The 14,341-nt window shown below is 38.8% G+C and overlaps 2 protein-coding genes across 3 annotated transcripts in view; one reads left to right on the top strand and one right to left on the bottom strand.

Moving 5' to 3' along the window:
* LOC139985119 (uncharacterized) overlaps positions 1-14,341 on the top strand; it is a 409,107-nt gene that overhangs the window by 68,176 nt on the left and 326,590 nt on the right. For both annotated transcript variants that reach the window (XM_071999339.1, XM_071999340.1), the window contains exon 4: positions 425-633. In XM_071999339.1, coding sequence (XP_071855440.1) covers positions 425-633 — 209 coding nt within the window. The remainder of the gene's footprint in view (positions 1-424; positions 634-14,341) is intronic.
* The window catches only part of LOC139985148 (cAMP-responsive element-binding protein-like 2), a 246,692-nt gene that overhangs the window by 93,003 nt on the left and 139,348 nt on the right, over positions 1-14,341 (bottom strand). The gene's annotated exons all lie outside the window — the stretch shown is intronic.

Here is a 14,341-nt window from a genome sequence, read left to right as displayed (position 1 = left end):
TAAATACTCAACCCGTCTTTGGGATTTGTTTCCTATTATTTAATAAATTTAAATACGTAGCCTCACATTCTTATTTTATAAAGCCTTACTAGCTATAAAACCTATTATTAATAGTTTAATTTTAAAACAGTAAAACTAACCCTTTAATTTTACATTATCACTTTATTTTCCTCTAATCTAATCTTATTATTTCTGTTAATATATATCTCCCCTTAAAATCAATCTTTTATTTCCGTTTCATTAAATAAATTCCTTTTTACAAATAAACAACCTAACTGTCCTAGTTGATCGTTTTACTGTCCTTTATATTTATTTCGTTATTTTTATTATTGATTTTGTCATAACCATTATTCTAATCCTAACCAAATCCAATCTATTTATCTCTATCTACTCTATTATCAGTAACTCTATTCTTTCATTCTAGATTCCTATCTCCTGTATGAATCTAGTGTACTGCTCTCCTAGAGTTGATGAGTCTGGTCTGAACCTTATCCTTAAGTCTGGTCTCTCTCTCTCTATCCTGAGTTCTCTCCAGAAGCTGTGGATCGGTGACAACAAGAGGAGACTAACTAATGAAGAGTTGGCGGCCATCTTGTCTTACTCCTCACAGTGTACAAGCTTGAAGGAGCTGAGGTAAGTATTCCGGTGTAGATGACAGAATCATCATAACAGTTAAACAGGGAATTAAATTAATTAATAAGAGTTATCAATATTAAACGAACAATAGAGAATGTTAAGTATGCTGTAATGTTAATGTCAATGATTGGATTTAACTAGTTTAGTTGGATTTATTTGAATAATTAGGTCATCGCGATAGGAATTATGTAGAATGTTATAATAAATAGAACAAAATATAATGGATTAATAGGGAATATTTTAAGAGAGTGTTGGTAAGAGAGGGGTGGAGGTTGGTTGGGGGTTGATTAAAAATGTTCTTGTTTAATTTATTGTTAAAGTTTAACTTAGAAATAGGTTTTAGAATGACATGAATGTTTATTAGGATAAAATAAGAGATATATAGACAAGGTCGTTTGAATTTAATAATTCGAATGAGTTTTAAAAATAGGGTTTTTGAGTTTAAAAGTCATAAATGTGACTGCTAAAGTTGAAACCTCCAAAATATTTGTTTTTCAATTATGTTCAAATCTATTTAAGATTTTTTTTTTCAATGCGAGGGATTGAAAATATTTATTACTATAAAAGAAGTAAAATGATTGCAATAAAATAGCAAAAACCTATAAATCTAACCTTAAAAACCCATGTCATCAGATTATAATACTCTACTCTCTAGTAAAACTCAAATTTATACCAAACAATCAACAAATAAAACAGTTTTAGTTGTCACAGTTTAAAAATATAAATAAAACTAAATCAATTTCTTCTTTATAGTTTGAAATACAGTTCGACAAGAAATAAGCTAAATTTATATTAATTCTCATTAGTTTTCATAGTTTTAAACAATAATTTAAAAATTCATCGTGAGCTTCAGCTTTTCATAATTCATAACTTTGAAAAAGAACTGTTTAATATTTTTAATATTCCTCGTATAAATATTACGAGATACTTGTTTCGATCATGATATCCCTGATTTGCCCTTTACAATTTGTAATTGAATCCCTGACCCCAACCCCTCACTTTTAACCCATTCGGACACCGGTTTCACTCAATACATTCCCGACACCTCCTATTTACCAATCTATTGTTACCCTACCTACCCCCTTCAGTTGTAACCGTTCTTACACTCTTTGTTCTTCGCAGTTTCCCTTTTCAATGTATTTTTACCCTCCTCCCACCCTAACCATATCATCACCCTCATTGTTCCGGTCACCGGGTGTTTTTTTATTATTATCTGTAGCTCCATTATCAATATCCTGTGTTTTATTTGTTTCTTCATGTCCATTGTTTCCTTCACATAGGCCTACTAAGAATATATTGTAGTTTTATAGACAGAGACGTAAACCTCGCTAATACTTTAATTTATTTCTTTTTCTCAGACAAGATTCATGAGTCAAATTGGTTACACAACGAATATATTCAGTTTAATATATCACTAATCCTCTCGCCTTCAGACCAACCTCATAAAAAGTTTCCCATTTTCATCCTGACACATTCACGTTAATGTTTTCAGTTGATATTATCCACAGTGTATGACGTGTTACTAAAAATAATGAAAGAAATATTTAAGTCACCCAATCCCGCCTCACCCGACACTCCAAAGAAACAAGGCAAAAATATTCAGTAATACCATAAATAAAATACAATATAAATTCAGCATGTCATATTCTTAATGCCATTCCAGGTGTCACTGTAACCACGGAAAACGTATCAGTGAAAAGTATTATACGTTGGCAGTAGGCCTATAGCTTGGTCGGATTTAAAAAAAATGTAATACAGATCTATGATTATTCACTTTCTAGACTATCAATGCTTTTTCCCAATCCCCGTGTTCAGTATGCTCTTCTGTAAGTTAAGTCACCAGCTCCACCCTTCAGACTGCCCTCCCTTCGCCCTCCCTCCAGAGAGATTTATTTGTATGTTTTCAGAGAGCCCATCAAATCCATTCCACGTTTCTATCCGATAACATTATCACCGTTTTGGTACACACAGAAGGCCTATTCTACTTCCACAATAGTTTTCTGTACGAATATATGCAGCACTTACATTATACAGACGATTGATTCAAACATTTTATGTTCTAAAGCAAGTCAATAGTAAGAATGCCACACCTGGAACTCCCGTAAATATCTCATTAGCATAATAATAGATGACTCGAGCCAGTTTAACATCATGAATAGAAACAGGTAAACGAACCACGTGCCCATTGTCAGTGAACGTGTCAAAGTAACCATGGAAACAGACATTAAGTAGGTCAGTAGGTGTACAGCAGTGACTACGAATCATCCATTGGGGGAAATCCTCCAAATAACATATTTTTATGACATACGCCTTGTTATTGTATACGTTGCGTTCTTAATTGTTGGCAATTCTATGTAAGTTTTACCATTATATATGAGCAAAATTGCTCTCATTGGTTCAGTGGCGTAGGAAGGTACTTTTGAGTGGGGGGGGGGGGCTGAAGACTGATGGCCGGCCTGGGGGAGGGGTCTAAGGGGAGGGGGTGTCCCCCTCCCCTTTGGAATTTTTTTGCATTTCCAGGTGGCCTCAGATGCAATTTGGTGCAATATAGCACACTTCAACACCCACTCCATTTTGTAAAGAATTTTGCATTTTCATCTGGCCTTAGATGTAATGTGGTGCTTCATATGAGATTTTTTTCTCATTTGGAAATGAAAAAGGGGTTTTCTGACTTGCGGAGCGGGGGGCGGAACGATACTTCCGCCCCCCGTATTTTTCACTGGGGGGCTAGCGCCCCCCAGCCCCCGGTTCCTACGTCCTTGCATTGGTTGTTTAATGTATCCCCACATGTTCCCATGCAAACCAATCGGAGGAAATTTGAATAGAGAGGGTTTATAGACAACAGTTATGAATACAAATTAAAGAAGGATTGATTCTTGTTACGTTCAGTTTATCTTCTTGAATTTAAGTTGCACTTCTCGTCGGTAGGAGTCTGACTAGATGACACATTTTTGTGATGCTCTCAATTTGGTTAAAATCTCTATATTCCGACGTCTCTATGTTCCGACAAAAAGAAATAATGCGGGACAATTGATTTTAACCAAAAATACTGCAAGCGGCGCGGCGCGATAGATTTTTTGTCACTGCCCCGCGATGATTTGTATATTTGCACGAAAAAAATGTTAACATAAAAATCGAAAGGTACACATACGGTAAGAGAAAAAGCCAGTGAAATGTTTCAGTATATTAAGTTGCACTAAAGGAGGTATATAAAGGAACTTAAATAAAAAGGTACAAACATCGACAACCATGATACAAGACTATTAACCAAAAACACAGCCTTAAAAATTGGTGACCGGACAACTCCCCCCTGGACAATTACCCCTCCCCCGGACAATTACCCCCCAGACAACTACCCCCTGGACAATTACCCAGGACTATTCCCACCCAGACAATTCCCACCCGGACAGTTCCCACCCCAGAAAATTCCCCCGGACAATTCCCATACCGGTTGACCCCCCCCCCGGACAATTACCCCGGACCATTACCCTCCCGGACAATCCCCCTCCCCGGACAATTGCCCACAGATACTTGTCAATCGGGAGCACTCAATTGGGACGATTTTATAACGCAAATTACCAATAAAAACTGTGCGTTGGTAGGATATTATTTTATATTAGCATAACCAACAGGCCCAACTCACCTGAGAAAAAATAATCGCGAAGTTAAAGAAACGAACAACGCGTATCTTTGTGCGAGATTCTCGTGCATTAGTGATATATTTATTTATTTCCGCTTTCTGTGTGTAAACCATGTCTGCCCTGTAGAAAGTGACTTTCGCTTATTTTTTTCCACATAAAGGAGTGAGATATGGGCTAACTTTTGTCTACTTACATAGATATTTGAATTACAATTTTCGTCCTGTCACGCTACCAATGTAATAATTTTGCATTGTAGTAAAACATACGACCACTGTTGAATTGAAAAGCTTAAATAGCAAAAACGGCTGTATTTTAGGAGACAAAGTACCAAAACACTTTCTTGTTTCGCGTGCATTGTGTATACTTTAGCCAAACTAACAAAATAATAATATCTTGGGCGTCAATTTGGTAAATTTTTGGAAAAAAAAATTGCGCGCTTCGCGCGCACTAGCTGTATTGATACTGTGAGAATGAACTGATCCTTGCACATGCATGTTAGCTAGATAACCTTAACAGTTTCTGCGCACTTCGCGCGCACTTTAGCTGAATTCGTTTCCGGGTAGACTTTTATTTGACTCTTTTTTATTCCTTGCCAGAGGCAAAAGGAATATATGCAGTCACGCATGTGCGTGTGCGTGTGTCTGTCTGTGACGCCGGCTTGTAATCACGATAACTGAACGATGCAAGATCTGATCGGTATCGTACTTGGTTGGTAGGTTACCCACAGTGAGTAGATGGTCCCTATCGTTGTTGGTGCTAATCTCATTAATATTCATGAGTGGACGGACTCCGTATCTCGGCAACATAATGGCCGATTTGTTCCAACTTGTTTGGTAGCATTGGTAGGAGGTGGGGTAAATGCGTTTGTTACTGTTAACCTTATCGCATCTCATTGATATTCATGAGGCGCGGAGCCAAATGTAATTTCGTTGACGTCAATGACGCAAGGTTTGATCTCATTCCCATACTTGGGTGGTGGATTACCCATAGTATGTAGGTGGTCCCTATTGTTTTTGGTGCCAATCTCATTAATACTCATGAGTGGGCGGGCCTTCGAACACATTCTTTAAATGCTAATATCTCGGCAACCGTCTGTCCGATTTTGTTCAAACTTTTTTCGTTGGAATTGGTGGGAGCTGTGGGTGCATGTGAAGGTTAGAACCCTTCTGCATCTCATTAATATTCTCGAGGGGCGTGGCCAAATATTATTTCGCTGAAAATTGCTCAGAACCACTTTTGAATCCTTGCCAGAGGCAAAATGAAGATGTGCAGGCATGCATGTAAGTGTGTGTCTGTGACGCCGGTTGTAACCACTCTAAGTGGATCACGCAAGTTCAGATCATGATGGATTACCCATAGTGAGTAGATGATTCTTATTGTTTTGGTTAAGGTCAAAGGTCACCTGAGGTCAACAGAGCTAGGTCAAACAATTATATCTGGCTTCAAATCCAAAGGCAAGGAATCACGAAGCTCTAGACTCTTGTTATGCAGTATAGCCATGCAGCTACTATACATTCCCCGTAGCATTTATGTGGTGTTACAGTAAATGTACGCATTTTGTATGCATGGTAACTTGGTAAATTTGTGCGCGCAATTCACATGCACTAGCTAGGTTGATATGTGTGATAGTGTTTTCTCCCTTCTATGCATGGTAGCTAACTAGCACAACATTTTCCGACAGTCCTGTCATCGGCCCATTTCGTATGCATGGTAGCCAGCAACTACACAATTTTCTGTACGTTTACTAGCTGGCCTTCTGCTGTCAGTGATACTTTGCGCATTTTTCATGCATGAAAGCTGGATATCAGAACTTTTTGCTCTCTTCGCGCGCGTTTTCATCCTTGGTATCACGTATCCTTGAAATAGGCTACATCAGAAACCTTCACACCAACATGACCTATTAACCACTCCTAATGAACCATTCTAAAAACAAGCCGTTTTGCTCGCGCTTTGAGCTCGCATTGGGTATCTTTGGCATGGTCATTGGAATCCCCCCCCCGGAATCCCCCCCCCCGGCATGAAACCCTAAATACGCCACTGTTTGTAAGCTTAATCCAGGTAACTCATTGTTTCAACAAGAAGAACGGCAACTGTTTGAAGAAAGCTGAGGTGATACAAGTATCGAAGAGACATTGATGAACTATATAATATTGTTTACTAACCGTGTAAGAGCACTTGAATCAGTTACAAAACTGACGGCATACAATCCCCGCCATAAAAAATACAAGGAAGAAACCCCGCTCCCCATATCATCGTTGGAAACTGCGAGACTGCGAGACCAACATGGCGTTTTCAACCCCAACATTGATTGAGGGGGGGGGGGGGGTGGGGAGTTCTAAGGACAGCCAATATGCATGCACTGTATTCATGGTACTGTTGTCCCATCATTTTTGGCGGGTATTGTAGACACCTGAGACATGAAAAATTGGAGACGGAGTCGTGGATCGTTTATGGTTGAGTTGTCTAACGAGCAAAAACGACTTCTAAAACTTTCAAGAATTCAAACATAAATTACGCAAAACAAAAGACTGCAAATTCTTGCTGTTTACAGAGCGATTCTGATGCCGATGTCAACCGTGCCGCACTGGGCGTAAATGAGAGCAATATTTCTTCCCACGATACTGAAAACGGAAAAATTTCACACAAATTAGATTTTTTTAAAGAATATACACACTGTAAAATAAAGCATGAAATAATATTTCAGAAAATAGAACTTCATTAAATCAATAAGATTTCCAACTGGCGAGCAATCGACCACCAGCTTCACTGGGACTCGAACCTGAATGGACCTTCTGCTTATTTGCAGGCTCTTTTTTTTCTCTTATATTGGAAGACGAGCACACTGGCTCGCCCATTTGATATAAATTTACAAAGTGGTGTTTGTTACCTGATAAAACGTTTAAAGCTTTTAAAGCTACACTTGCAATTATTGATATAGAAAAAAAAATACGTATTCAATGAATCAAATAAATGAAAGTAATATAGTGATATAAGTATGGCTAAGTCTGAATGATAAATGTAACTATTGTTTGATGATTTTGATACATATATCACTCTCTAAAATGAAAAATGAATCTAAAAGAATGAAAGTAGGGACCAATGGAAAGTTGAAAAATTTGAATTTAATATGATTGATTATCAATAAATTTGATTGAAAATCTCAAACGTTTTTCAATTGTAATTTGATTGGTCACTAGTTTCAATCTTTTGCATGAAGAGAGCATTCTTCCCAGCGTGACACGTTGTTTAAATATTTTTTCTTCGAGCAGAATAGCGCACTTTAAGAGTGGTACATTATGACACACATATAGGTCTTGTTGAAGTGCCGAGTTTGCTGGTGTAGTCTGCATTATGTTTATCAAGAACGCATGGAACTAAGGATAAAAACGCTCGAGAAGCGCGCAAACATCTGTTCTAGCGAGCTACCATGCATGCAAAATGCGTAAAAATATCAAAGTAGATGTACATTTGGTGCGCGCCGAGCGCACAGAAAATATGCAGTTGCTACTACCATATATGGTCAACATAATGAGCCAATGAAAGGACTATGGCATGAACAGTGCAGCTAATGCGCGCGAAAGCGCGTGGAAAATTCTGTGGTAGCTAGCTAAAATGCATGCGAAGAGAGATGAAAGCTATCACAGTATCAACCTAGCTAGTGCACGCGAAGCGCGCGAACATTTCTCTGGTCTAGCCATCTACCATGCATTCAAATTGCGCAAAAACTAACAAAGCATAAACGCTGAATATCCTAGTTCTGTCGAAAAATACACATGTGGATGCAAGCATATGGCAACTGATAAAGACGCTGTATGAGCGGGCAAATTTTTGAGGTGATATTAACTGGAAAGATATTTCCAGGAAGTCATATACACCTGATCCCAATCAATTCCTACCAAAATGTAACTTTTTAAACTATTGATCGACTTGTGATTGATGGTCAAGGGGCATGTGCAGAAATTTCCACAGGGGGGGGGGGGTCCAAAATGTGATGAAATGTAATGATCGACGTCCTGGGGGAGGGGTCTCAGTGGAAATTCCCGAAGAGGGGGATTGTCCGGGGGAAAATTGTCCGGGGCAATATTATTGTCCGGGGAATATTGCCATGGGTGTTAATTGTCCGGAGTGGGAATTGTCAGGGTGGGAATTGCCCGAGGGGGAATCGTCCGAAGGGTACTCGTCCTGTGGGTAATCGTCCAGTAGGGAGTTGTCCGGGAACCGAAAGGTTATGGTCAGAAACAAATCAGGACCCTAACAATTTCATGTTCCCGCTAAGTGGCGTCTGCACGATTTCATGGGTGGTGGGGCCAAGTACCCAATTCCCCCGACTGGCAACATTTGACATTATTTAGAGTTGACTTTGTGTTGACTCATGTGACCAGCCTCATTGGTGTGAGGGGAAAAGCCTCGTGTTTCGTCCTCGTCTTAATAGTCAGAGAAGTTTTTTAGGCTGATATTGATTTGACCTTTCACAGCACCATGAAGTGTTTACCCTTTCGAACATGATTTTCTTTGGATGCTCGCGTCCGATGGGAGGGGTTTAAACAGGGAGACCCCTTTTATGAATAAAATAACCTTCAATTAATTATTGTCAATGATGTAGCAGCGGACAGGTTGACACAAGAACGGTTGTTCGATAAAATATAAATTATTTAAAGTTCATCAATATTTCTAGAATATGGCCTACACCTGTCATTGAGATGATGTGTCCGCTATATATGGCCCTTAATTTATATAAAATATTAGTGAAATATTTTAAAGTGCATCTTTCAGCCACTCAATGAAGAGATACAGAAAACAAACGATTGTAAAGAAAAAGCTTTTACATTAAAACAAACCTGCAACAGTTTGGTAAATATACGTTTATTATGCTAATTAGATACGAGGTAGGTAACCCATATATTTTATTTTACATTGCAGGGGCGGATCCAGGGGGGCCGACCCGGCCCGCCCCCCCCCTTTTTGGAATCAGTTGCGTTTTTTTTTTATGTGGGAGTACTTCAAATTCCTAATAGGCATAACTTGGTGAAAGAAAAGCCTAATATATATCCAGCTGCTCTTCCCTGAAATTTGAAACTAAGGCAATTATCAGGCCTACGCGACATCACGTATTAATTAGAAACGGCTCAGTACTATAGTGCTGACTATTACTGTCAGGGAAAATCAATACACAGCAAGTATATCATAATTATCTGAATGAAAGGGGGTGTAGGCGGTTTTACACTATCTAACGCAACGTAGTCGCCAAGAACCTGAAGTATAAGGGAGGGCTCGAGGAACATGAACTTATAGCATGCTCCTCGTGGTGAAACATAATTGCACCTATTAGGTGAATTGAGTGTACTGTTAATATTAGGAGAGACTAGTGTAGGTTCTTATGACCAACTAGACCGGTTTCTGCCCTCAAACTTTATAGGAGGAGCTATCAGTAGTGGCTTTTGAATATTTTATATTCGGCCTGGGCGTCTCGTTCTCAAAATGCATCTATTTTCTGTGCACGAGTTTTTATGGACTCATAGTTCAGCTATAAGAGCATCTAAAAGAGCTTCGTGTGAACCTTGAGAGTCAGCTGATTCTTCGTTAGTATAAAACCTTGAGTTAACAAGTAAATCTTTGAGATTTTGGGCCCTTTCGTAGGCTAGAATCGGTTCTTTTGGAAACAGTTTGGATACTTCCGCGTGCAGGGGCGTAGCGAGCGGGGGTGGGGGGGGGGTGGGTGTGGGGGGTCTGTCGGCAAAAGGAGAAAAGGTGAAGAGAGCGGAAGGGGAAGAAAGAAGGAAAGCTGAATAGAGAAAAGGAGAACGGGAGCTTCTTTATTGGTTATTTCGATTTTCCAGTTCTTCATCTGATAAACTCATTCACCAATCCAATCAACCGACGCCTGCAAGTTAAAAACCTCTCGGCGAATAACTGATAATATCAAGGCCGTCACTATAGCTACTGTAGCCAGGCTCAGCTAGACGAGTGCCAGAATCGCCTGCAACTCAGTGAAAGGAATGGAATTAAAGGCTTCCGTATAGGCCGCAGCCCATCAGTCGTGCTATCGTGTGACAACGTGTTGTTATTATCCTCTGTTCAGAATGACGTCATCGCAGATGTTATTCGTTCTCCGTGGAAAACTTAAGGACACGGCTCACGAATTGTACACAATTTTTAACGTTTCTCGCTATATATCAATGAATGTTGTTATTTCTCATTACCGGAAAGTTTTCTGAACATTTTCATCACGAAGTTTCACTATTTCAACGATCGGCGAAAGAGAAAACACAGTTCGATAATTGGTCCCAATTAATTCTTCTTCTGCCGACTGCCGTAAAAATAATATCGAAATGGAAATTCTACGGTGCCAAATTTGACTTAAAATATGCACCAGATTGTATCTAAGGACGTTTCAAAACTAAAAATTCTCTCCACTTATAGACCCCTCCCCCATTTCAGTCACCACTTCCAGATCCGTTGGCAAATCAAATCCTCCACACCCCCCCCCCCCAACAAAAAAAAATTCGCTACGCCCCTGTCCGCGTGTTGCGAGATTAAGTGCCAATGTTTCAAAAGTACATTTTTCAAATGCGTGGTTCTGATATGGGGTGTATAGGTAAGCTTGAACACCATTGGTGCTTCCTTTTGTTTAGGTTTGGTAGTGAGGTAATGCCCACGGTTTTCAAATTTTATGCCTTTCGTGGCTGAGGTAATTTCCTCTTTCTTATAGTTACGGAGTAACAGTTTCTCTGTGAACGCATTCTTTTTCTGTAAGAAATCAGTCTCGTTGTTACATAGACGTGCGTATCGTAAGACTTCCCCTTAAATGAAGCCTTTAAAAGTGGCAAGTGGGTGTGCAGAGTTTCTGTCGAGGTATTAGAAGGTTTCCGTGGGTTTGGTGTAGACTTTGGTGTCTAATAACCCATTGGTTTCAAACCTTGGACCTTTGAAGATTTTCAAATCTAGGTATGTTACCTCGGTGTGTAATATTTCTAACGTAAACTTTAAGAAGCGGTGAATTTCATTCAACCTGTTTACTAGTTGTTCAAGTTCCTGAGGTGAACCGTCGTAAAGCAATAGAATTTCATCTCTACAGCGGAGCCATTTTAAGATTTTATTATCTGTCGGTAAAATCTGGTTTTCCAGTCTATGCATGACGATATCACAGATTTCCAGAGAGGCTTGGCTACCCATGGCGCAACCGATCTTTTGTAGATAGAATTGGATATTGAACTCGAAACAATTTCTTGTTAAAAATAAGTTCAATTAGTTTGCGCATGGATATGGAAGATATTTTATTTATTCCATATTCGCTTTTTTCCGCCTTTTCATAGACTTCTTGACATATATCTAATGCTTCCTCTTGGGGAGTATTGGTATACATGGCGACGACATCGAGTGTAGCAAGTACTACTGCTTTTGGTAACGGGGTGGCTTCCACAATTTTCAGAATGTGATTTGTGTCTTTCACATAGGTGCTTTGTTTTAATACAATAGGAAGCAAGAAATAGTCCACAAATTCCGATATTTTTTCGGTCGGTGATCCGTTTCCGCTTATTATCGGACCCTCCTTTAAAAATACTTCAGGTTCTTGGCGACTACGTTGCGTTAGATAGTGTAAAACCGCCTACACCCCCTTTCATTAATAAGTATATCATAATTATCTCATTGAATATATCTTGTTTTATGTTTTTTCTTGGGGTGAATCTGGTGTCATAATTTTTGCGCAAAAGAAAAAACGAATCGACGCAATAATAGTGTATCCATTGTACATGCACTGTTGAGCGTTGTTAAATATGTGTCTATCGAGAAAAAATATGTGCACAAAAAAGCGTGTCTGCAGCGTTTCTGGTTTTTCTAGTTTTTGGCGAAATGTTTCACCATTTTGCATCTAAGCACTCACAATTAACCAAAAATTTCTTTGGGGGAGGGGGACAACCCCTCCCCCTAGACCCTCCCCCAGGACGCAGATCACTACAGTGCTACCATCGGGATGTCGGCGCCCCCTTTCTCAAAATCCTGGATCCGCCCCTGAATTGACCAGTGTATAGTGTTTTATACATAGAGCTGTGCAAAGCAGGAATAAGGTAGGGTGATACTGAGCTAGACTTAAAAGTATTAATTGGATATTATGCACTATATCTGTTACCGGTTAATCCAGATAATGTCATTTCATGCTCGCTAAGCTCAACTTGCTACAGTAAGGACTCTTACAGACAATAGGTTTGTATATGCACAGTACATAACATCAGGGCTGTCAAATATTCTATTTACAGAATACGTACTGGTTTAAGTATTAAGGTTTCGGCATTTGGTTTAGTTGAGACAGACTGAAAAACAGCTTAGCTTGATGAGTCGTCATATTGTAAGGAGAGGGTTATATTAAAACGAATTTCTCCTTTAACAACATTGATGTATTTTACCAAACTCTTAGCAATCATAATGAATAAAAATATGCTAACACAACGGTTCAAGGTTTCACACCCTCCCTCTACCCCTACCACCAGCCCGGTTAATTCATATCGGCCCCATGCCAGATCTGTGTGTGGTCGATCTTTAATGGTTTTTGCCAAAAAATAATAACATTTTAAATGATATGACCGAAAAATCGGATTGCTGAAAAAAAGGGTAAAACGATTGTTGTGAAATCCCCTCATGTCAAACCACAATCCATATATTGTTGGTATATTTACTTGTAGGTTAAGTTACCAGTATAAAGACACTTAGTGTAGACTTCACTGCAAATGTTTGCGATGATACCGTCCATTTACCGTGTCAGGGGCGACGGAAACGTGAAAGAGGGGTAGCTGGGGTTGGGTGGGGTGTTAATGGGTACATGCTTTGTCACTATCCTGATAACCCTGGAAAGAAGCCTCAATTTTTAATGGAAATAACCAGTTCCCAACTTTGTAATTAAAAGTGCTCTCTAGTTGTTATGTTTTTGTAACAAGTGCATTACTGTCTAAAACATTGCTATAAACAAATGATAAGAATGATTAAACATGTAGATCAAAAGTACCGGTATAAAAAAATCTAATTTGAAAACATTAAAATATTTTAATAAAGGAACGTACAGAGTATTCATTTTAAGATTATTAACAAAATTTCATAGTTTTGTGGTTTCTTGCGTAAAATCAAAGTCACATTCTCCACAGCCCCTCGGTATTTGTGCTTCCATGAAACATTTCTTTTGCGAATCAACCAAGATCGCGTTGGTGTGGTTCTTAATAAAGTATGAACAGGAAGTTGTAGCAACTCCTTTGGTATGAAGGAAGTCTGATATTTGGGACACATGCAGTTCTCCACTGAGAACATCGTTGGATAGGAAGATTCGATTGTGTAATGGTTAAGGATATTCTTATCAACTCCACAACAATGCTATAAGTTTATACAATTTGATTTAGATCAATGACAAAAAAAACAATGCGTGCAATGTGATAGCATTATTGAAGGGTGATAATGAATACATACGTAAATAATAAGGAATCTTGGTATATCTGCCTTGTTCATGTAATTGCAACATTTTGTGTTTACTTTTTAACTGAAATCACCCGGGAGGACCAGTTGTTTCGCCCAGTAAAGAATGTTGCTATGTCCTCGACACTCCTACCCCTATCCATCCATTCTTCCTCCGTTTCAGTAGAATTGTTTGCACTTTTTTCATTCCGCCATTACAACGAAAAATGTAATTTGTAGCATGTTAAACTATTTTGAGATTAAGAAACAATAGTTTAGCTTTAAGTTTCATTATTTCTAGATTTATATTTTACCAGTGAACTCTAACATTTCGAGTGATTTATGTCAACTTGATCAATTTAGTTATGTCCAAGACGTAGTGTTCGTATTACGCGCCGGTACTCTCTTGTCGTACAAGCAAAGCGCCACCAGTAGAATGGGTGGCTACAGTATATATGTCGCATGACGTCATTCTCCCTACTTCAATTATATGATCCATTCTAATTTCTGTTTCGTGGGATCGTTGAAACAAGACTTGTGATTATAATAAATTCTGATCAGAATGATCAATCAGATGTGATTTATTTCATTGTTATTTATTGTTTACTTTGTTTATCTTCATTGATTAG

This window comes from Apostichopus japonicus, chromosome 17, assembly GCF_037975245.1.
Source record: "Apostichopus japonicus isolate 1M-3 chromosome 17, ASM3797524v1, whole genome shotgun sequence".
NCBI lineage: Eukaryota > Metazoa > Echinodermata > Holothuroidea > Aspidochirotida > Stichopodidae > Apostichopus > Apostichopus japonicus.
This window is presented reverse-complemented; position numbering and strand designations above follow the sequence as displayed.